General features: G+C 40.6%; 1 protein-coding gene across 2 annotated transcripts in view; it reads right to left on the bottom strand.

The window, feature by feature from the left end:
- LOC105488214 (Ras suppressor protein 1) overlaps positions 1–24,282 on the bottom strand; it is a 232,657-nt gene that overhangs the window by 95,192 nt on the left and 113,183 nt on the right. For both annotated transcript variants that reach the window (XM_071070431.1, XM_071070430.1), the window contains one exon: positions 11,084–11,216. In XM_071070431.1, coding sequence (XP_070926532.1) covers positions 11,084–11,216 — 133 coding nt within the window. The remainder of the gene's footprint in view (positions 1–11,083; positions 11,217–24,282) is intronic.

Here is a 24,282-nt window from a genome sequence, read left to right as displayed (position 1 = left end):
CAACGATTCAACTTCAATTCAATTGCTCAACTTCGAACAATTCGAAGCTGGGTCTTCCAGGCTTTAGGTAGATTTAAACATTTTCTGGTTGACAATTGGTTGAGTTTGTCTAAGACCTGGGATTAATAGAAAGGAAATGCTCAGGTTAAGAGAAAAGATTGTGGAGACCAAGATTCTTGAAGTCTCATAGTGGCTGTCCTTAGAGACAACAGATGAGAAATGTTCCCTATTCAGACCTATAAGGGGTGCTAGACACTCAGTTCATCTCCTCAGGATTGGGAGGGCGATGAAAGAAAAAGATCCAGCTATGTTAGCAGAGATTCTTTACAGACGCACGTTTTCCCCCACAAAGGATGGCTTTGCAGGGCCATTACAAAATATGGCAAAGAAACATGTTTTGGGGTGAAATATTTTTATTTTCTTCTTTGTCATGTAATGTTATACCAGAGTCAGATTGGAAAGTAAGTCAGGATATATAGGGTTAAATAAAACCCATCTGATGGGAATTTACGGTTTGTAGAGCATGACTCCCCAAACCGCTAGATAGGAATTTGGGCAAGATAAAAAAAAAAAAATCAGAGTTTAGTCCTCAATGGTCATATTTGGAGACAGGTTTTTACAGAGATAATCAAGTTAAAATGCAGTCATTAGGGTGGACCCTCACCCTGGATGACTGATGTCCTTGCGAAATGGGGAGCTTTGGACACAGAGACAGAGATACGTAGAGAGAAGATGATGTGAAGAAGCACATGGGTAAAAGGGTCATCTCAAGCCAAGGAGAGAGGCCTTAGACAAACCCTTCCCTAACTGCCCTCAGAAAAAACCAACCCTGCTGACACCTTGATCTGGCACTTCTGGCCTCTAGAACGTGAGACAATGAATTTCTGCTTTTAAACCACGCCGTTTGTGGTGCTTTGTTATGGCAGCCCAAGCAAATGAATACAAACAGTAAAGACGAAATCAGCTGTCACCAGGAAAAGAAAAAGAAACACTCAAAAGCGACTGTACTTATTCATTAACCTGCCATAAAAAACAACCAAAACTTCAATAATTTAATTTCTAAATAAACACTACCTAATTGGATAGAGAATATAAGGTATGTGCATTCTGACAATGACAGAATTGCGTATGTTCCAAATGAGATTATTTAGACCAGGTGTGGTGGCTCATGCTTATAATCGCAGTACTTTGGGAGGCCGAGGTGATCGGATCACCTGAGGTCAGGGGTTTGGGACCAGTCTGGCCAACATAGTGAAACCCCATCTCTACTAAAAACACAAAAAAATTAGCCGGGCATGGTAGTGTGTGCCTGTAATCCCAGGTACTTGGGAGGCTGAGGCAAAAGAATCACTTGAACCTAGCAGGCAAAGGTTGCAGTGAGCCGAGATCGCACCACTGCACTCCAGCCTGGGCAACAGAGCGGGACTCCGTCTCAAAACCAAACAAAACCAAATGAGATTATTTAAAAATGAACTGTTACAGGAAAGCAGTCCCGATACAGACCCCAAGAGAGAGTTCTTGGATCTCACCCAAGAATTCAGGGCGAGTCCACAGAGTAAAGTAAAAGGAATTTTATTAGGAAAGTAAAGGAATAAAAGAATGGCTACTGCATAGACAGGACAGCCCCAAGGGCTGCTGTTTGCCCATTTTTATGGTTATTTCTTGAGGATATGCTAAACAAGGGGTGGATTATTCATGCCTCTCCTTTCTAGACCATATAGGGTAACTTCCTGACATTGCCATGGCATTTATAAGCTGTCATGGCACTGATGGGAGGGTAGCAGTGAGGACGACCAGAGGTTACTCTCATCGCCATCTCAGTTTTGGTGGATTTGGCTGGTGTCTTTACTGCAACCTGTTTTATCAGCAAGGTCTTTATGAATTGTATTTTGTGCTGACCTCCTATCTCACCCTGTGACTTAGAATGCTTTAACCGTCTGGGAATGCAGCCCAGCAGGTCTCAGCCTCATTTTACCCAGCTCCCATTCAAGATGGAGTCACTCTGGTTCATGAGTCTCAGAGAAAACTATGAGAGTGGATAATATTTTCTTCTTGACTACATTTTTAAAAAAATCAAGAGTCTTATAAACAAATAATATAATATGCAAACACAGTAGAAGAAAATATGGCAAGTTATTTCCTTAATGCTTGATGAATACATTGAGGCATGGATAAATGCCTGTGAACATAACTCACATTTAAGTTTTTTATCTGATAAAGTTGATTGAAACTCCTTTCACAGCATTTTGCATTTTAATCTAAAATAAATGACAACACAGAAGAACCCTTAAGTGCCAAAAATTAAAAATTTAAAAAACCCCACAAAACCTCCAACAATGCCTGGCCAGAATAAGACACCAAAGCTCAATAAAAAACCAGCATGTAATAAAACAAGATATTACTGTGTAGAGATTAGAAACCACAGACAGTTTTGTTTGATTATAAAAGCGCCACTTTTAAATTTATCTCTCAAATAAAAACAGCAAATGCAGGCAATAATTCATCTTAGCTGAATAGAAAGCATCAAGCATTGAACTTTTAAGATTCCTGGGAGTTAATAATCAATATGTAGAGTTGACCAATTTCACTTCATTGAGGTCAATATCCAATAGTTCAATATGATTATATCGAATGAACAGCATCCAAAAAGAGTTCAGAATAGCTCCTCTTGAAGAGAACGTAACCTGACACATTTTGGGATTTTTGGAGTATGGATGGACTCTAGCTGATATTTATTTTCCTTCTGTCAAGTGAGACAAATTTTCTATATTCTATTTATCTGAAATTGATATTGCAATGTATCATGCTCCATATTAGGAGCTGTATAAGGCATGCCAAATGCAGGCTTGATAGTCAACAATCGAGTGAGGTGGATGGAGAAGGGAACAGGGGAAAGAGTGGACTGGAATAGGAGGACAGAGATACACACAGAGAGACTGAGATAGTTTTACTCTTTAAAGTCCTATGGAAAAGTCTTTTGTAGTGCAGGGTTCAGGATAAATCTCTCTTCTCCCTTTGATGTTGCAGCTGTAGTTTTTTGCCCCTACGCCCCCTCTAATAGCTATCCACAACTCTTCAAAGGTAAGCACACCAGTCATTGAATAAAATGCAAACTGCATTGAGTAAAAAAGGCAAGGAGCATAGAATTTTTTCTCACTGGTCAAACCCGGGCCTACCAGGTCCCAGTCAGAGCTCCTAGGCAAGCATAGAGTGCTGGAGGACTGACCACATTAGAGGACCAGAGGAAAGTAGTGAAGAAAGCAACGTGGATATGGGAGGGTACATTTTCCAAGTCTTTATTTGCATCTACTGCATATCACAGTGAAAAACATTCCAGAATAGGACTCGAATAAAATGGAGTCTTACTAGATGCCTTCAGGAATACAGCTAGTCTCCTGAAGCTGGTTTTTGCACCTTAGTAGAGTTTCACCTTTTACTTTCATAGGATTAGGGGACGGAAGTTCTCAACTTAACTCACAGAATCCAAGTGTCTCAGAAATATCAAATGGGAACAAGGACATTTAAAAAACTGAACCATTTTGCATGAGCTATAAAATTATAGAAAAGTAAAGCCTCAAAAGCCTGTGAAAACATCATATATTGAATAAATTATGAAAATGCAAAAAAGGGGAAAATATTAGTTACCTGTGAAGTATATATGAATAATAGTGTTAACCAAGTTACAAGGCAGAAAACAAAATCCTTTTAAATGCAAAATATACTAAGAAATCTATCAAAACACTTAGAAGAGAGTAAGAACTGTTATGTATTCTTCCTTACATCGTCTGTATTCCTCCTGTCATATTAAAAAGGGAAGTAACAATTTAGCAGGGTAATTAATGCCTCATGACCACATATAGGAACAGTTGGGCAATTAAACCAAAAATCAAACTATTATTATTATTTTGAGACAGGGTCTCACTCTGTCACTGAGGCTGGATGGAGTGCAGCGGTGTGATCTCAGCTCATTGCAACCTTGACCTCCTGGGCTCGAGGGATCCTCCTACCTCAGCCTCCCGAGTAGCTGAGACTACAGGCATGTGCCACCATGCCCAGCTAATTTTTTTCATTTTCTATACAGATGAAGTCTCACTATGTTGCCCAGGCTGGTCTTGAACTCCCTGAGCTCAAGCAATCCTCCTGCCTCACCTTCTCAAAGGGCTGGAATTACAGGCATGAGCCACTGCACCCAGCCTTCAAAAGTTAATATTACAAACTGGCTTACTCTTATTCAGTAGGATAAACATTCTGGAGCTCTTTGTGTTTTAAAATGTGATGCTACCTAATTTTGTCATTGAAGTTAACATGAAATAAGAGATGTGACACAATACCACCCCAAATATAATATACTATATGGGTTTCCCTTTTCTCTAATACTCTTTAGCAATACTGGTTAAACGCAACACATTTTCTTGCAAATAGGTCCAGAGATGCCAAAACTTTGAGTCATATATTATGGATAAAATGTGATAATGCATTTTCAACTTTAAAAAAGAAAACATAGTCCGGGTGCAGTGGCTCACACCTGTAATCCCAGCACTTTGGGAGGCTGAGATGGGCGGATCACGAGGTCAGGAGATTGAGACCATCCTCGCTAACACGGTGAAACCCTGTCTCTACTAAAAAAAATACAAAAAATTAGCCGGGTGTGGTGGTGGGCGCCTGTAGTCCCAGCTACTCGGGAGGCTGAGGCAGGAGAATGGTGTGAATCCGGGAGGCAGAGCTTGCAGTGAGCCAAGATCGCACCACTGCACTCCAGCCTGGGCAACAGAGCAAGACTGTCTCAGAAAAAAAAAAAGAAAAAATAATATAAATATGTTGCATTTGTAAAGAAAATATATATCACCAGGAAGAGAATACATAGTCAACTTTTAAAAAGCAAAAACAATCTTTATGTTAAAAGCCAGGTGCGGTGGTGCATGCCTGTAATCTCAGCACTTTGGGAGGTTGAGGCAGGAAAATCTCTTGAGGCCAGGGGTTTAAGAGTAGCCTGGGCAGCAGAGCAAGATCCCATCTCCACAAAAAAATAAAATAAAAAACTAGCCAGGCGTTGTGGTATGTGCCTGTAGTCCCAGGTACTAGGGAAGCTGAGGCAGTGGGATTGCTTGAGTCCTGGAGATCAAGGCTGCAGTGAGCTATCAGGTCGCCACTGCACTGCAGCCTGGGTGACAAAGTGATACTGTGTCTCTAAGGGAAAAAAAAAAAAAAAAAAAAAAAGCTTTCTTCATTTTTATGTCTACTACACAGAAATATTGTTTTTCTGTGGCTTAATTTGAGCTATTTTCAGATACAGCAATGAAAAAGAAGAGTCTACATTGTTCTACATACTGATTGTCACTATGCTCAATTTACTAACCACGAGAAAGATCCTGGAAATTTAACCCTCTCCTCCATCTTTGTGAAGATATTTATAAAACCATCTGCTAGCTCTGTGCACCCATTTACACTTCATCATATGTTTATTAAGCTTTTCTTAGAGATAATTTCCTACAGTGAAGGGCTATTTTAAAATGAATGGGCTCACCTATTAGGTTTGAAATGCCCTAGCTTTTTGGTGAACCAGTTATATCAGTGAAGTTATTTAAAGGATTTCTAGGCCACTGACTCAGCAGTCATTAGAGGATATAGTAGTTGTTTAATAAAGCCCATTTATATCCATTATAGCTTGTAACAGGTTTGCACAGAGTGCAGAAGAAAAATAAAACATTACTTAGCTTTAATTTCACAAGTAAAACCATGTGAAAAACAATAACCAACAGCCAAAAGAATGCTTCCTTATAAATCAAACAGTATGGTTTATTTGGCTAGATTTCTAATAAAGAGGAATTCTTAGCTTTTATCTCATGGTTTCCCACCATTCACCAAAGACTGCTTTATTAAAATGTTTCTGTTAACTAATATTAATAATAGTATGGCTGGACTTCATTTAAGGTTAAAAAAATGGAACACACAAAAAACACATGAGCAGGGAACTTTCCTGGAGAGAGAAAAGAAAGATGAAAAAGACAAGGCAGAAATGACGAGGAAGCATGTTTTGAGTGATGCCATGCTGGAAATGAGGCTTTAGGACTGCCATGCTTGGCAAATTGCAGTTTTCACGATGACGCCTGTTTGCCAAATACCTCTTTCAACGGATGCATTTTCAGCATAACATTTGTCAAACCTCTTCTTTTGTTAACTTGTTGACAAGAGTTAACCTGTCAGCTTTTAAAATGGCTTGCAGTTGCTATCCACGTTCCTTGATGGAAATGTGGAAAGTGTGAGTTTACCCCCTTTCACAAAGAATCTTGTCAAGGGTGCTGACTTCAACCTGACTGTCGCTCCTAGGGGGAAAAAAATCTACCTTCTGGAAACTTAACAAGTGGTGAGTATTCCATCATAATTCTGCTTCACAGAAATAAAAGAGGTCAAAGAGACAACCACCACCAAATAAAGAGTTAACACGATTGTATAACTCAGCAACAGTTTAAAAACACAATGATGTGTGTAGGATGTGAGCTTTAACGACCCAACCAAGCACGTCATTTTATGTTAACCAGTAACTCAATGACACCAGCCAACAGGTTCCCCTGTGGAAGGCATGAAAGATGAACAGAGAGCAGCTTCCACCTGAGACACGATGAAGGGACCGTGATTAATGCCCCAAAATGTCACTTCCAAAGAGCCATCTCTGAAGTACTATACCTCAACATCCTACCAGCCACACCCCTCCTGCTTAACGGAACAAGTTCCCGTCTTCATGAAGCTAAGTCATCTCCAAGTATTTTAATTCTGCTGACACACGAATTCATTGTTTTGTTTCAAGCATCCATGTCTCCCCTTGGAGTCCATTAGAGCCCATAAATCAGATCATCCATCTTCTCTGCCCTAGACTCAGAAGAACTTGAGGATGTGCCCCGAGGAAGGTCACTGTGAACGTTGACCACAGACATGAATGAAAAGAAAACATTACGGTAAGTTTTTTCATTCTTTATTCCTCTCATTTAGGTAATGGGTTAACTGGTTAGAAAAAAGGGGTTGGGGTGGGGGAAGGAGGAGGAGGTTCACAGGCATTTTAAGTGCCAAAACCAAAAGTATGCTTTCAATGGTAGTCTAAAGAAGCGGAGGTACGCGGCTTAAACAACAGAGACAAAGAAGTGAAAAGTAGGAACTATAAGTTTTAGAATAGAAGACCAAAACTATGGCAATGAATGTGAAATTTGCTTTTTTAAAAAAACTGAGTATCATGAATAAACTGCCTCCCCCCGAAGGCTGCCACATATAAAACATTTTTTAAAAGTCACCAAGTACCTGCTAATTTGCATAATATTTTTCAGATAGGATATTAAAAATTCCCTAATTATGAAATGGCTGCTTCAAACCAAGAGGTGAGTTGGGTTCTAATTATATGAGGATATACTAATATAGTACAGATCTGTTCATATAAAGGAGGCCCTTAATTTTGAAAATCAGTGTGTGTTAATCTGGTGAAACACAGCAGTGGCATTTTTGTACACTTATTATTTTTTTTTAATGACTAAAAGTTTGACTTATTGTCTTATCGGCTAACAGTCCATATTTTGGGCTAGTATGTTTGACAAAGGGATGACAACAGCTACTACAGGAGAATGAGAGAAGGCCAAAAAACTCAAATACACAAAGTAACCAACCCTCTTCTCCTTCCCAAGGAGGAGAGAAGAGAACTCACAGCAGGCCCCCGCCCTAGCAGAGCTCATGTCCCTTGTGACCTCCCAGCAGAGGATCATGTCGATGCCCCTAAAAGCAGCCATTATGGAACCAACTGGTCCCAGTGGAAAGGGGGCAATGGCTCTCCTATGCTTACTGCAGCTTCTGCTTCTTTTTTTTGAAACACAGTTTCACTATGTCACCCAGGCTGGAGTGCAGTGGCGCCATCTCAACTCACTGCAACCTCCACCTCCTGGGTTCAAGCGATTCTCCTGCCTCAGCCTCCCTAGTAGCTGGGATTACAGGTGCCCACCACTACACTCGGCTAATTTTTGTAATTTGAATAGAAATGGCGTTTCACCATGTTGGCAAGGCTGGTCTTGAACTCCTGACCTCAACTGATTCACCCACCTCATGGTGAATCTCCCCACGATTCACCCCAAAGTGCTGGGATCATAGGCGTGAGCCACTGCACCCAGCCTACCGAAGCTTTTGAATGTTGACTTAACTGCATAAAAAGTAATCCAAGTCTCCATGAGGAAATGAAACAGCAAAAGTTAGCAGACACATTGCTTAGACGACGCCAACCCCCCAAAATAGGATGCTAATAACAGACATAAAAACAGATACACCAATTATGTTATAATACCTCTCATTTATCCAGAATCCTAACCACGTTCAAATAAATTAAAACAGTCTATAACAATGCAGAATGGTGATTAATTGCTTAATAATTACTTTGAGGTAATACAAAATCCAGAAACTCACAATTTAACCTTTTAAAATTAAAAGCACTTTCATATGCGATGTGTTCTCATCCTCTGTAAATTATAAGCTCGTCTATTGAAAATTAAAAATTGTTAACCAGAATAATAGAGAATTTCCTCTAATTCCAGATGGCTAGGAGTTTGTTCATGTATTTTTCTGTATACTATCATATACAGAATAACTTTTTTCAAGATACCGTACAAACCAAGCTCTAAATAGCTTCCCATATACTAAGAAAAAATTAGAGCCCTCTAAAACTCATGATAGGAATGGTTAACAATTTAAAAGGAACAAGATAAACAATCATCTGCTAATTTGTGACTATATTTTCACACATTTTCATAATTAACTAATTTCCAAGGGTGAGCTATATTCATATTTTTTTTAAAAGATTGAATCTGTAATAACTGTACATATCTATATGGCTTATGAAAGAATTAATACACATCCTATACCTATCTCACATTTTATCCTTAAGGTAAGTCTTTAGACTTATATTGTAAGTGTCACAGTATTGTCTAAAATAATCTAAACCATGCTTTACATTGCTTTTATATAGGAGGATACGGTATCATTTTGGCAATTTTAGTATATTTCGTTTTAAGGCGATTGTTCATTTTTCTTTTCTTTTTTTGGGGATGGAATCTTGCTCCGTCACCCAGGCTGGAGTGCAATGGCACAATCTCGGCTCACTGCAACCTCTGCCTCCCTGGCTCAAGCAATTCTTGTGCCTCAGCCTCCTGAGTAGCTAGGATTACAGGCGCCCCTCCGCCATGCCCAGTTAATTTTTGAATTTTTAGTTTCACCGTGTTGGCCAGGCTGACCTCGAACTCCTGACCTCAGGTGATCCACCCGCCTTGGCTTCCCAGAGTGTTGGGGTTGCAGACGTGAGCCACCGTGCTCAGGCAGGCCATTATTCTTTACAGCTTGTCTTCTCTGTTTCTGTCTGGTGGAAACATGGCCACAGCAATGTCTGACCAGGAGCATGGTGCTCAGGCTGCAAGACTACAGGAACGCAGCCAGTCATTTCTGGGCAGAGGCTCTGCCCTGCCAATCAATCCTGACCCACTGGCCTGGCACAGATTCACAGGGTTTTATTGAGTGTGGGACATATTTCTGATACCAAGAAAAAAAAAAAAGAAACGAAACTCTTAACTAAATGTGACCTTTAGCAATCTTCTATCTTTCTTCCAATAGTTGGGACATTCCCAAAGGTTGGTGCCAGGCTGGACATGGTGGCTCATGACTGTAATCCCAGAACTTTGGAAGACTAAAGCAGTAGGACTGCTTGACACCAGGAGTTTGAGACCAGCCTGGGCAACATAGGGAGGCTCCGTCTCTGCAAAAAATAAAAAATTAGCTGGGCATGGTGGTATGTGCCTGTAGTCCCAGCTACTTGAAAGGCTGAGGTGGAAGGATTGCCTGAGCCCAGGTGCTTGAGGCTGCAGTGAGCTGTGACTGTGCCACTGCATTCCAGTCTAGCAATACAGTGGGACTCTGTCTCTTAAAGAAATAAATTAATTAATTAAAAATAAATTTTAAAAGTTGATGCCAGACACAAAAACAGATTACATTTAACTATGGATGTTTTTGTCTTTTTTGTAGATGCTTAAAATTATACTAGATCTCAGCATTTGGGGTCAGGTAAACATTGTGATAAATGACAGTTTGTTTTGCAGCTGGGGATTGGGGTAAGGTAGGAAAATAATGATGGTAGATATAACAACAGAAGCACGTGGAAGTGGCAGAATTCCCTTCAGCCTTGACACATGGAGGAAGAAAGAAGCAGGAATGGTGAGGTTTTTGGGACAGTTTTGCACAGACTCCTTTCACCTGGAGTGAGGACTTGAGGTATTTTGGTGCTGTGACTTTAAGCTGGCAGATTCCGCTTCCTCTCCTGCCTTTTCCTTTTCTCTAAGAGATTATCATCTCACTAGAGTAAAAGCTTCTCTGTAATAGAATGACGCATTGCTAGTACTCTCTACTGATTTTATAAATAAACTGCTTAACAATTTTGTTCAGAACACTTGTAATTCTTTGCATTCACAGAAGAAAAAAATATGTTCTCATCTGAATGGTGAATTTCCTTAGTGCCATGAACATTCAACTAATTTAATATCTCAAAAATTCTCTAAAGAAAATCGGTATAAATTCCCTTGAAAATGTCAATAAAAAACAATTTACAAGTAGAGACAATGACCACATGCTGTTTTTCTTGTTTTTGTTTTTTTCTTTTGAGAAAGGGTCTTGCTGTCTCACCCAGGCTCGAGTGCAGGGCATGACCACGGCTCAGTGCAGCCTCAATCTCCTGGGCTCAAGTGATCCTCCAGAATAGCTACAATGACAAGCATGCACTATCATGCCTGGATAATTTCTTTTTCTTTTGTAGAGATGGGGTCTTGCTATGTTGCCCAGGCTGGTCTCAAACTCCTGGGCTCAAGCAATCCTTCAGTCTCGACTTCCCCTAATGCTAGGATTACAGGTGTGAGCCATACCACACCTGGCCAACATGCAGCTTTTAATAGAACATTTTAAAATGCTAAGTGTTAACTGCCACCAATAGGATACTGTCACATAATGTTTTTAAAGACATAATTATAAATACTATAAAATCACAGTCTACTATTTCAGAAAATCAGAGTCTACTTACTATTTGTATGTCTCAGAACGGATATACTCAAACACATGGGACACACCAAGCTGGAACTGGTCTGCAATGGGGGTCACCCAGGGATTGTTCTCTGCTTTGAATACCTGCTTCTGACCAGTTAAATCCAAGTTTCCTGGAGGAAAAAAAAAAAAAAAAAGTGAAGGTCACTTCATCCAATATGGAGCAGGTCTAAGAAGTCCTTCTCAGTAAACACAGCCTAAGTACCCTAAATCAAACCCTAAGTACCTCTCGGATCATTTGATGTCTTTTAAATTTCTTAACCTGAGTCATCACAGGTACACAGTCATGACAGTACCTTGGCCCAAGAAATTAAGAACAAAGGAAGGAAGAAAGAAGACAGATGGAAAAGGGAAGCAGAGCGGAGGGAAGGAGATATTTGCTGCAGAGACAAAAATGACCTGTTCAAGATTAAGACAAGTGATAATATGAAAACCACTTGAAATTCTATCTTGACAATGTCAGTATGCATCACGCCTTGTCCTGGCTGATCTGGACCCAATCTGATCAACACCACTTTTTTCATCAATCAAGACAGCGTATGAATGGAGAAAGACAGGAATGTTACCCAAGTCAAATTGCTGTCACTCAAGTATAAGAGCATAAGCACATCTCGCAATCAGCCCTAAATTAACATGGCAGTGTTAAAGACTAATGACCTCTTAAAATCATTCCTCATTTCATTCTCCAGCAATCCGTAAGGTCAGATACTAATATTACTTTGTAGGTAAAGAAATGGAAACTTAAGGAAATTAACTAACATGCCCAAGATGAAAAAGCCAGCGTGAAGACTTCAAGCTGATGCTCAATCTCATACTCCTTATTTTTTATTTTTTATTTTTATTTTTTTTGAGATGGAGTCTCGTTCTGTTGCCCAGGCTGGAGTGCAGTGGAGTGATCTTGGCTCACTGCAAGCTCCGCCTCCCGGGTTCACGCCATTCTCCTGCCTCAGCCTCCTGAGTAGCTGGGACTACAGGTGCCCGCCACCACGCCCGGCTAATTTTTTGTATTTTTTTAGTACAGACGGGGTTTCACCATGTTAGCCAGGATGGTCTTGATCTCCTGACCTCGTGATCCGCCCGCCTCGGCCTCCCAAAGTGCTGGGATTACAGGCGTGAGCCACCACACCCGGCCAATCTCATACTCCTTCTACAGTGTTTGGTGAGGCTATCAAGTTACATATCAATCTAGATAAGGCTGAGTTAATGAAGGTAGCCTAAAAAAGCCAGCAAGCACCCCTTATCTGGATATGCTCTGTTGACGACCAGTTGACTGTTTTTTTTTTTTAATGTATTCAAAAATGGAAAAGGCAATGCGTGAAAGAACTTCCTAAAATGCACTCACCTATGAAAATGAGAAACAGAGAAAGAGAAGTTAGGCAGCAGGGATGTATGTGGAGGTCTGTCCCTAAAAGTCCTACTGAGGATATCAATTTTCAGACTTCTCATCCATGGCCTGGGACTGTTTGAACCTAGAGATACAGCAATGATTCTTTCTAAGACACAACTGAAGTTACATGTTGTTGCTGTTCCCAGGCTCTACTGCCTATGTTTTCACAGATGGTAACTCAGGACAATGAAAACATATTCTGGGATGCAAGTATAGCACAAAGCAAATCATTGCCTAGCTGATCTGAGCTTCGGAAATGAAAGGATAAATGAAATTTTTTATGAGGAAGATAATGCAATACTGCTCCTTAAAACAAAATAATAGATACTTTGAATCTTTCCTTTTTGTTCTATGAACTTGCAACTATTCAGAAAAGAAAAATGACTACAATTTCACAGAATCTTTTTAAAGAAAATAGACACTACTAAATATTAACATAGAGTAATTCATCATCTTCCCAAAGCTACTAAGAATTTGTTGGCGCTCGGTACAAAAATAAGCAGATCCATTTCTCTCCAAGATTATCAATATTGTCAATTTCCTCATCTTAATGGTGAAACACCGTTAGTCAGATATTAAGTCACTTGGGAAATCAGTGAGCTTGATTCTCTAAACCATGAGTCAGAAAGCTGCCTAGGGCCAATGAAAACCCTTAGTGGTATGCATTCTGCTTAGCTGAGTATCTCACCTGGGTTTGATCTTGTTGGCAAGGGGCTGCCATCGATCTTTATCTTTACTTAGGGAGGGGGTTTTTAGAGTCCCAAGAATGAAACTGACCCCTTGTTTACATTTCTCTATAATTCTTATTTCCTCTTAAAATCTAGTTTGCTGCACTCAATATATCTTGTCTTCCATGTAATTCCTTCACGATTTTTTTTCCTCCAATTTTCTCTTTTCCTAAAAATGAATATAATATACATTCCTGGAAAGAAGCCATCCATGTAAAAACAAGTCTATTTCTGACGTGTCGTATTTTATGTGCACAATGGTATGTTGCCCATCGTGCTTAGGAGCCAGGGCTAGTAAGGGAAGGGGTTACAAACCACACAACAGTCACCACGGTGCAACAATGTCCTCATCAGGTGGGGATGGCAGTGCTGGAGCTCAACGTGTCTTAAAACATTCACCTGAGAACAGCCTATGCTTACATCTTGTCATCTTCCTGCCTCTAATCTCTGCCCACAGACATCAGCATAGAATCACTATGAAAAAAATAAACTTGAGGTGGCTGGAAAAAATACGTGTATTCTTGGCCAGGCGCGGTGGCTGATGCCTGTAATCCCAGCACTTTGGGAGGCCGAGGTGGGTGGATCACTTGACATCAGGAATTCGAGACCACATGGCAGTCTGGCCAACAGGGCAAAACCCCGCCTCTGCTAAAAATACAAAAATTAGCCAGGCGCAGAGGTGCGCACCTGTAGTCCCAGCCACTCGGGAGGCTGAGGCAGGAGAACTGCGTGAACCTGGGAGGCAGAGGTTGCAGTGAGCCGAGATGGCGCCACTTCACTCCAGCCTGGGTAACAGAGCAAGAATGTTTAAAAAAAAGAAACGAAAAAATATGTGTATTGCAAAGTGGATGAGAAAAAAGCAGCAGAAGCCATGAAAGTATAAACTGCATATTTATGGAATAGGACAGAAATGAATTCCTAAGCTAAGGGGATTTTCTAGTTAGTGAGTATTTTGCCCTAAATATCTTTCCTTCTTCTGCAAAATTGGTTATCCTAATGAGAAATATAGTCAGAACTTCTAGTTGGTAGAATTTTATTCTGTTGAAGAAGCATCCAGGATATTCAATCATTTACACAAGTGCTTTGTTTTTAACATCTGGTTCAGAGGGGAACTGCAGGAACACACCTTTTTTTTTTTCCACTTTGGGAAGAGTGAAAAGAGGCGGCAAGTCAGCTACATTTGGGCACAGAGCATTTCTTACTACACTGTATTTTCAGGGACTTTGGCGAGCATGAGAACAACGTGGAGCAGGGAAAGGATCCGGGAAGGATGATACACACAAGCCTCAGCGATTTCAAATTTGCCCTGGGAAAACTTGCTTGGGGTAACGAGGGGAAGAGACAACTCTAGCCTGCATCACAAGCTTGCTTCCGCCGAGTCCCCAAGGCTTGCCCCGATCATCTGAAACTGGAGGTATGTTATAAGCAAAGCTGGTTTTAAAGGCCCCTCCTTAAACTTAAGGAATAGGTACGTGTTTCTGCAGGAAAGAAGCACCCGTGTTCTACTACTGATGGCTTGCAAAACCACTCTGGAACGCACACAGCCTGCCTCTTGTTAACTTATTAACAGCATCTTACTAAGCGTGCAGTCTTTTCAGTGGTAATCCTCTGAAAATAATACACTAAAGTTCTATGGTCCCTGACTGCCACTCATGGAAGGAGAATAATGCCAAGAAAGGTCAGCCATGTTCTCTGGGCCCTTTTGTCTGAAGCCTGCAACCCCCTGGAGATCTGTCAATCCCAAGTGATGTCTCTATTTAGGTGCTGTCAGTGGAGACGGCAGAGGCATCACAGATTGCTAATGACGGCTGCTAACTGGAGCACACAGGAGACACTGGATGAGAGCTAGACATACTCCCTTCAGGGAAAAGGAGTCACACGCTAATGTCTGCAACTCAGGGTTAACAGAAAGGACCACAGGCTATTCATGATCATCTTCACTTATATCACTTTCAACCCATCTGCACATTTTAGCTGGGATGGGGAGTGGGAAGGAAGGGACAGATGACTGGGTTACCCTCCCCACCCTCATCTGCTTACTTCAGTATTAAGCAATGCTACTAAATTAAATTCACAAGTGCTTCCTAAAGCTACCTGAACTTAGGAGCCTAATAGAAAAGAATGATTAGGGTTCACTGGGGAAAAAAAGCAAAGAAAAAAGCTTCCTGTTTGATGTTGTTCTTTCTTTTTAACAAAGAGCCATGAAATCCAGGTATAACGTCCAGGGCAAACCTTAAAGGAGGAAACTATTATAAATGACAGGGATGGAAACTGCGCGAGCCAAACAGAGCAATGTCTCTTCAGAGTTAGAACCGGGACTTGCTGTAATAGGGCATGCTTGTTTTGTTTTCCAACTTAATGTCACTGGTGGATAACACAATACCTGTTTCTGTAGCGCTGCGATCCTCCCAGCAAGCGATTTGTCTCTGGGTTCTCTTTCCTCACTCTGCACCAGTCAGGGATGAAGCAATTTCAGAAGAGGGTTAATATAATTAGAGTAAAGCTGGCCATTATACTGTGTGAAAAGATGACACCCGACTCATATTGGCCTAGCAACAAGTTACCATTGCCTCAGCAGAGCTCGTCTGTCAGCTGTCGGAGGTAGGTTCCCTTTTAAGTAATAACATGCAGGAAGCATCTCACCCCGCTGTCAGTCAGCCTGCAATCGCCCTGACGCCGCACGCTTCAGTGCGTTGAGTTAGGAGCCCTCACCCATCCCCTTTATTAGAAGGCTGAACGGCGCTCTGGTGGTGTTCTAACAAGGATCAGGCAGCAGGATTAAGCACTGTGACAAAGAGGATCTAATAAGCTAGAAAGTGGTGCGTCTACAGACACGCTGGCTGGTTCCCAGACACAGATTCACTTTGCTCACTCCTCAGTCGGAAGGCGCAGGCCACTGGGGAAGCCAGGCAGCACCGTGATTAGCAGTGACCCTCTGACCGATGCTGCTATGAAGATCGTATATCACTCAGAGGCTTATTCTGCAATTGCAAATTGGATTTTCCATTTTATTACCCGCAAAAGGACCACATATGCTTCTTTCCAAAGCCTCTAGTACAGCAAGCTTTGCCATGCAACTGCAATTGTGTAAACACTAAATCATGCAAAACACTCATTCTCCTTGCTGGTTATAAATGTGATTGAATGCAATAGGCAATTGCAGCCCCATTAATAAGCATGCTCATTTTCACTTATGGAAATTGGTTGTTTCCATAATCACACTCTAAGAATTCTTCCTGAATATTCAAAATCCTGAAACATGTGCCTAGCAGCACCATTTATCACATAGTAAGCAATCGAGGCGATCTGGGCAAATTTTTCATGTTATCAAAGTAGCATTCCCTCCCTTCCTAATTTCAAAATAACACCACAGAGAGCTTTTTTAAATTAATGTACTCCAAAATCCATGCACTCTCATTCACTCATAAATATATAAGATTGTGGTCTAACAAGATAAAACTAAAAAAAAAAGTGGCTGATTGGGTACAGTCCATCATTACTATACTAGATTTGTCCAAACCCAAGTAATTGATTTGCTCAGAAGGGATCAAGATTGGACATAATAACAGCTGAAAGATCACCTCCTCCCTGCAGCGAATCCTCACATGGAAGCTAACCACAAAAGACTCCAATACAAAATAAAAGCTACATTTAGGGACGCTCCCACATAGACAAAGATTCTACACATAAGTCTCCATAATTCTCATTATGATGTGCTAGGCTACTAATTATAGCAGTGCATGATTATAGACAAATGGCTGACTCTGGAAAGTTCCTACTTCTTCACTTCTTCAGTAACTCACTTTACTGAGTGGAAAATGATCAGAAGGCCTATAAAATGCTCATATTGTAACAGACAGTGTCTGCAATAACTGAACATTGGAAACAACCGGAAATTTCATTCCCAGGTGATAAGCAGAATAATGTGCTATAGCCATACTATGAAATGCCATTCAGTTATTAAAATAGAGTTATTTGTATGCACTGACCTGGAGGGAGGTCTATAACTATAATAAAAAAAAAAATAAGAATGTACTAAGCTTGCTATCAACCGATTTTTGAAAAAATACAGAAGAAATCCATATATGTATATGACTAAATGTTTATGTGTAAAAGAAGAAAAGAATAATATTAAGTTATTAAGGTTGATTTTCTCAAATAAGGGAAATATTAATGTTGGTTTTCTCAAATTAAGGTGGGGCAGGAGGTTGAACTGGCAGAGCAAAGGATAAAACATGAATTATCGATTTGGAGAATTCCATGTTGTTACAAGTATGGATTATTCTCATAATTTAAAAATATTAAAGTACATTGAAAGGGAATTGTCAAAAACAAATTCAAAGCACATGGTGCATACTAATTGGTACAAAACAATATCTCTTAATTTAAGTATAGCCTATTGCAGTGAACATCATGCTTGTGGCCCATTCTCTTCTGTCTGCGTAATAGATGACGGTCTATAATGCCCTAAGCGGAAAGAGAATCTAGGTCTGAGGTTGTTTTTCTTTCTGTGCATCATCAATGCAATGTAAGCTGGGATGTCTCATGACAGCTCTCAAATTTATTCTGTGGGGAACGCAAGGCCACACTGTCATTCCGGCAACTGTCTGCTTGGCCTTTCCAGCAACACATTTTTAAAAGAGGCATTCTGTACGTTTAATACATGCATTGCATTACTGCTTTAAGACACATACTAAAACAAACGGTTACTCTTTGGATCTAGTCGGGGAAGATAGTACAACTTACATAAAAAAAGATTTAAAAAGACAAAACCACCACCCTAACAAATAGTTCCAACACAAGCAGAACCTGATATAAGTGTGTGCTGGTGTGAAGAGGCCCTGAAGTGAAGAGGCCCAGAAGAAAAATAGCATTTTACATTGTTTCCATCCAATGCTCTTCTTGGCCATTTGATATCTGTGGTCCAGGTTAAGAAGGGATAGAAGGAGCTCTCAGTTGCTTATAAATATAATTAACCAGCAACAGAACAGTGCCATCCTCAACAGTCACCTCCAAGGTTGCCTTACATTGCAAGTTGAAATGGCTTTTAAGTAAATAATTTATGTTTTAAACCTGGCATCCATTTAGGATTTCTCAATCATTCTTCTAAATGTGGGAGGCAATCTTGTTTTTGCTTGCCAGATTTCCTTTTTACTGCTCAGGTAATGTTAGGACATAACGGACAAAAAAAGTCTGGTGGATCTGGCTCCTGATTCCAAGAACCATTCACTGACTTGGGCAAATTCTTACACTCTGTTGCGCTTCAGTTACCTCATCTGCCAAGTGAGAATAACACTACCAACTGATAGAACTGGGGACAGGGGCCAAAGCGTGCATACAAAATGGTTCCATAAACTGGAAAGCACTTTGAAAATAGAAAATAAGATTTTCGCTATTAAATAAAACCTCCAAAAGTAAGAAAATGTATACTTGAAGGCAGTTTGCCTAAAATAAGAGTCCCCTCAAGGAATTCTTAAACCCCTGAAATTGAGTGCAAAATTTGCACGGAGGCACTCTTCTGAGAAAAGCACCCATTCATAAGATTCGCAAAGGTCTGTGATCAAAAGTAGGGTTAAGATAAAATTTAGGAGCACTGATTTCATTTCTTAGAGGACTGAAATATTTCTTTTTCTTCTTTTAATTATTATTATTATTATTATTATTTTGAGACAGAATCTCGCTCTTCACTCAGGCTGGAGTGCAGTGGTGCGATCTCAGCTCACTGCAACCTCCACTTCCCGGGTTGAAGTGACTTTCCTGCCTCAGACTCCCAAGTAGCTGGGAATACAGGCATGTGCCACCAAGCTCGGCTAATTTTGTTTTTTTATTTTATTTATTGTTAGTAGAGATGGAGTTTCACCACGTTGGCCAGGCTGGTCTCAAACTCCTGATCTCAAGTGATCCACCCGCCTCGGCCTCCCAAAGTGTTGAGATGACAGGCATAAGCCACTATGCTCGGGTGAGGACTGAGAGATTTCTAGGCAGCAGCAGTCTTCTGCACCTAGCAGGAGTTTCCAAGACTCTCTAGCAGGAGTCTTCTGCTGTGCTCCCTGGCTGTGCTCGGCCATTCCTTGTCATACCCCCATGATCCTCACTTCCTTTAAGTTCCCCAGTTCGTAGGGGCTGAGAGGAGGACATCCTTCCAACCTCCCGGGAAGACGGAAATGTTAGCACCAAGGGAGCCTCAGGTACCTTAGAAAGCCCAGTGAGAAGCTGACTGCTGCAACGTAAACCGAAATAAATACATGTTCAACAAATATGTTTTGGTATCATTACTTTATACAGAATCAATAAAGTTATCACAAAACAGCCTTCACCATGGCTGTTTATCATAAACGAATAGGTCTGCCACCTAAATAATACATTTATCTGGCTAGTTTAGCATTTGCTTAACATTCTATCTCAGACCCTTTCCACAACTGTCCCGCTAGCAAGATTTCATATGAATAATACATAGAGTTGTTTAATTGATTTGTAATACTACAGACAGAAACAACTTGTCTTTCTCTTCCTAGGTCCTCTAGCACTTAGTTAATCCCTATGGCCTGAGATATATGGGCTTGTCAAGCCATGCATATTGCCTGGTTACTTTTATTCTATAGAAGACCTTTGAAAGAGCTATAACATTCTCTACACAAAAATAGTAGTCTATGTCAAGTGAGGGGCACAAAACATTGGAAGAGTAAACTTTAGAAAATAATAACCATTACATCTATAATTAACACAGAAGGCCCAAAACAGTATCTACCATTTGGGCTTCTGAATATACAGATGTAAGTCAATACAATGACTAGAAAACCTCTCATTAAGACCGAGCTGTACATTCTACTCATTTACAATTCAAAAATATCCTCCTACAAACTAACATAAAGCCAAAAGTACTATAATTCACAGGTGATGTGGTCTGGATTCACATCCCTGCCCAAATCTCATGTTGAACTGTAATTCAACATGGTGGAGGTGGAGTCTGGTGGGAGGTGATTGGATCACGAGGGTGGTCCTTCATGGTTTAGCAACTGATCTTTGGTACTGATCTTGTGACAGTGAGTTATCACGAGATCTGGTTGTTTACAAATGCATAGCATCTCTCCCTTCTCTCTCTAGCTCCTACTCCCACCAGGTAAACCACCTCGCTCCTTCATGCCTTCTGCCACGACTGTAAGCTTCCTGAGGCCTCCCCAAAAGCTGAGCAGATGCCAGGATCATGCCTCCTGTACAGCCTGAGAAACTGTGAGCCAATTAAACCTCCTTTCTTTATAAATTACTCCGTCTCAGACATTTCTTTACAGCAGTGTGAGAACTAATACAGAAAACTGGTACTGAGGAGTGAGACATTGCTATAAAGATATCTGAAAATGTAGAAGTGATGTTGGAACTAGGTAACGGGCAGAGGTTAGAAGAGTTTGATGGACTCAAAAGAAGACAGGAAAATGAGGGAAAGTTTGGAACTTCCCAGAGACTGTTTGAATGGTTATGACCACAATGTTGGTAGTGATATGGGCAGTGAAGTCTAGGCTGAGGATATCTCAGATGAAAATTAGAAACATATTGGGAACTGGAGTAAAGACCACTTTTGTTATGCCTTAGCAATGAACTTGGCTGCACTGTGCCCCTACCCTAAGGATATGTGGAACTTTGAACTTGACAGTGATGATTTAGGGTATCTCGTGGAAAAAATTTCTAAGCAGTAAAGCACTCAGCATGTGCCTGTCTGCTTCTGATAGCCTATGCTCATACTCATGAACAAATAAATAATGTGAAGTTGGAACTTATATTTAAAGGGGATGCAGAGAATAAAAGTTTAGAAAATTTGCAGCCTGATCATGTGGTAGAAAAGTAAAGCTTATTTTCAGGAGAGGAATTCAGGCAGGATGTAAAAATTTGCGTAAGTAAAGAAAAGCCAAGTGCTAATAGTCAAGACAATGGGGAAAAAGTGTCAAAGGCATCTTAGAGAACTTCGTGGGGACACCTCCCATCATAGGCCAGGAGGCCGAGGAGGACTGAACAGTTTCCTGCACCAGGCCCAAGGCCCTGCTGCTTAGGATACTACTTCCTGGATCCCAGTCACTTTACCTCTGGCCATGGCTCAGCTCGGGCCACTGCTTTAGCTCTGACCCAGGTACAGCTCGGACCACTGCTTCAGAGGGGCAAGCCATAAGACTTAGTGGCTTCCATGTCGTGTTAAGCCAGCAGGTGTACAGAGTGAAAGAGCTGAAGATTGGAAGCCTCTGCTAGATTTCAGAGAACGTAAGGAAAAGCCTGAATGTCCAGGCAGAAGCCTGCTGCAGGGGCAGAGCCCTCATGGAGAACTTCTACTAGAGCAGTGTGAAGGAGAAATATGGGGTTGGAGCCCAGACACATAGTCTCCACCAGGGCACCGCCTACTGGAGCTATCAGAAGAGGGCCACCAGCCTCTAGGACCAGAGAATGGTAGATCCACTGACAGGCTGAACCCTGCACCAGGAAAAGCTGCAGGCACTCAATGCCAGCCCATTAGAGCAGCCACAGGAGCTAAACACTGCAAGGCCACAGAGGTGGAGCCATCCAGGGCTTTGGAAGGCCATCTCTTGAATGAGAGTGCCCTAAACGTGGAACATGGAGTCAAAGGAGATAATTTTGATGTCTTAAGATTTAATGACTGCCGTGCTGGGTTTTGAACTTCCATGGGAGCTGTAGCCCCTTTCTTTTATCCAATTTCTCCCTAGGAACAGCAGTATTTACCCAATGCCTCTATCTCCATTGTATCTTGAAAGTAACAAACTTATTTATTTTACAGGCTCACAGGTGGAAGGGACCAGCCTTGTCTCAGGAGACTTTGGACTTTTGAATTAATGCTACAATGAGTTAAGATTTTGGGGGACAGTTGGGAAGGCATGATTGTATTTTGCAATGTAAGAAGCACATGAGATTTGGAGGGGCCAAGGGCAGAATGATACCGTTTGGATCTGTGACCCTGCCCAAGGCTCATATTGAACTGTAAACCCCAATGTTGGAGGTAAGGCCTGGTGTGAGGTGGCAGGACCATACGGATAGTCCTTCATGAATGATTTAGCAACATCCCTCTGGTGCTGTTCTAGTGACAGCGAGTAATCATAAACTCTGGGTGTTTAAAAGTGTGGGGCACCTCCCCACTTCCTTTCTTGCTCCTGCTCCCACCATGTGAGTCATCTCACTCCTCCTTTGCCTTCTGCCATGACTTTAAGTTTCCTGAGACCTCCCCAGAAGCTGAGCAGATGCCAGCATCATGCTTCCTATATGCCATGCAGAACTCTGAGCCAATTAAACCTCTTTTCTTTATAAATTACCCAGTCTTAGGTATTTCTTTATAGCAGTGCGAGAACAGACTAATACAGCAGGGTTGGTTGGGTTAGAGGAATGGACAAACATTTTCCCTGCATTGCTGGTTAGAATCCAAACTGGCACCTCTTCTCTGAAAAGCAATTTGGCAATTTATATTGAGAGCTGTGAAAATGTTCATACTGTGTGACCTGGTAATTCCACCCTAGTAATAAATTTATGCTGAGGAAATAATCACTCATATTAACAATGATTTATGAATACAGATTTTCAACTGAGTGTTGCTAATGTGCTTCTGAACAACTAGAAACAACTCAGATGTCTAGGGAGTTGGTTCACGAGACACTCAGAGGATGGTGTAATAAGTAGCCATATGATTAAAAATGTTTTCAAATAAAATTTAATGACATGAGGCAATGGTCATGACATAATATTGAAGGTCAAAATGAAGGCTATAAAACTTATATAGCATGATCATAACTTTTTAAAACAGAATATATACACAGGTGTATAGGAAAAAGACTAGAAGAAATACACATATAAGTGTATATGCATATGAACAGAGAAAAGACTAGAAAAAAATCTCAGAATTTAAAGTGGTTATTTTTGGATGACAGATCATAAATGCTACCCTTTTCTGTTTCCCAGATTTACTGAAGCAGCGGTTCTCAAACTTGAGTGTGCATCAGAATATGTCTTACAGAATGACTAAAACCTCTAGAGTTTTTAGTTTCATAGGTCTTGGGTGAAGCCCTTGTGTTTGCATTTCTAACAAGTTCTTAGGGGATGATGGTGTTTCTGGCCGAAGGACCATACTCTAAAAAAATCTCTTTTCTTTCACAAGGATAAAATTTTTAACATTAGAACTTTAAAATTTTAAATAAAAGAAAAAATTAAATCTATTTAGAGTACTGAAAAATAAATCTGAATTTTTAGATACTACCACAAGTTCTACAAAGGATAAAAAAACCCCAACTAAAGAATCATCATTATCATAATAATATTGGTTTTTATTTCTTATACGTGTACCATGTACCAGGTATCATTTTGGGAGCTGTGCATACATTATTCCAGGGTGTCACAATAATCTTGCATGGAAGGCATTTTTATGATCTCATCTTAAAAAAGAAGCGGCAACTACCATTTTGGGGGTTTAGGATTCTTACTCAAGGTCATGTGACTAGTAGGCAGCCAGGCAGGTATTTAAAAACCAATTTATCTGGCTCTTTCAAAGGCCTTGGTCTTTCCAGTATGTAACACTTAACAGATTTTCTCCCTCCTGTAAAAAGGTATTGAATATTGTTGGTATTATCAATAATGTGACATGATTTAGGAGCACTGGGGAGTTATACACAAAAACAAGTCACACCTCCCTCACAGGGCCCAGAATTCTGTCATTGGAATCATTCCCTTTGGGCTGAAAGCCCTATTACCTCCAGAAATTTTATTTTTAAATTAAAACACCCTAGTGGGGTAATGCATTAGGTGAATACACTTTCTTTTCTTTTTGTTTAGTTTTTTTGGTTCTACTTTAAATTGGTTACTTTTAAAAAAATAATATCCTCTGCTTTTTTAGTTAGTTGACTGGTTAGTTTTTCCCCCACTTTTTATTGCATTAAAACACACATGGGATAAAATTTATCATTTTCACGATTTTTAAGGGTATGGTTTGGTGATATTAATACATTTGCAATTTTGTGCAAACACCACTGTACCATCGGCCTCCGTAACTTTTTTCATCCTGTAAAACTTGAACTCTAAAATCAT

The sequence above is a fragment of the Macaca nemestrina genome, chromosome 9, assembly GCF_043159975.1.
Source record: "Macaca nemestrina isolate mMacNem1 chromosome 9, mMacNem.hap1, whole genome shotgun sequence".
Lineage (NCBI taxonomy): Eukaryota > Metazoa > Chordata > Mammalia > Primates > Cercopithecidae > Macaca > Macaca nemestrina.
The sequence above is the reverse complement of the archived record's forward strand: the minus strand, read 5'-3'. Positions and strand labels throughout refer to the sequence as shown.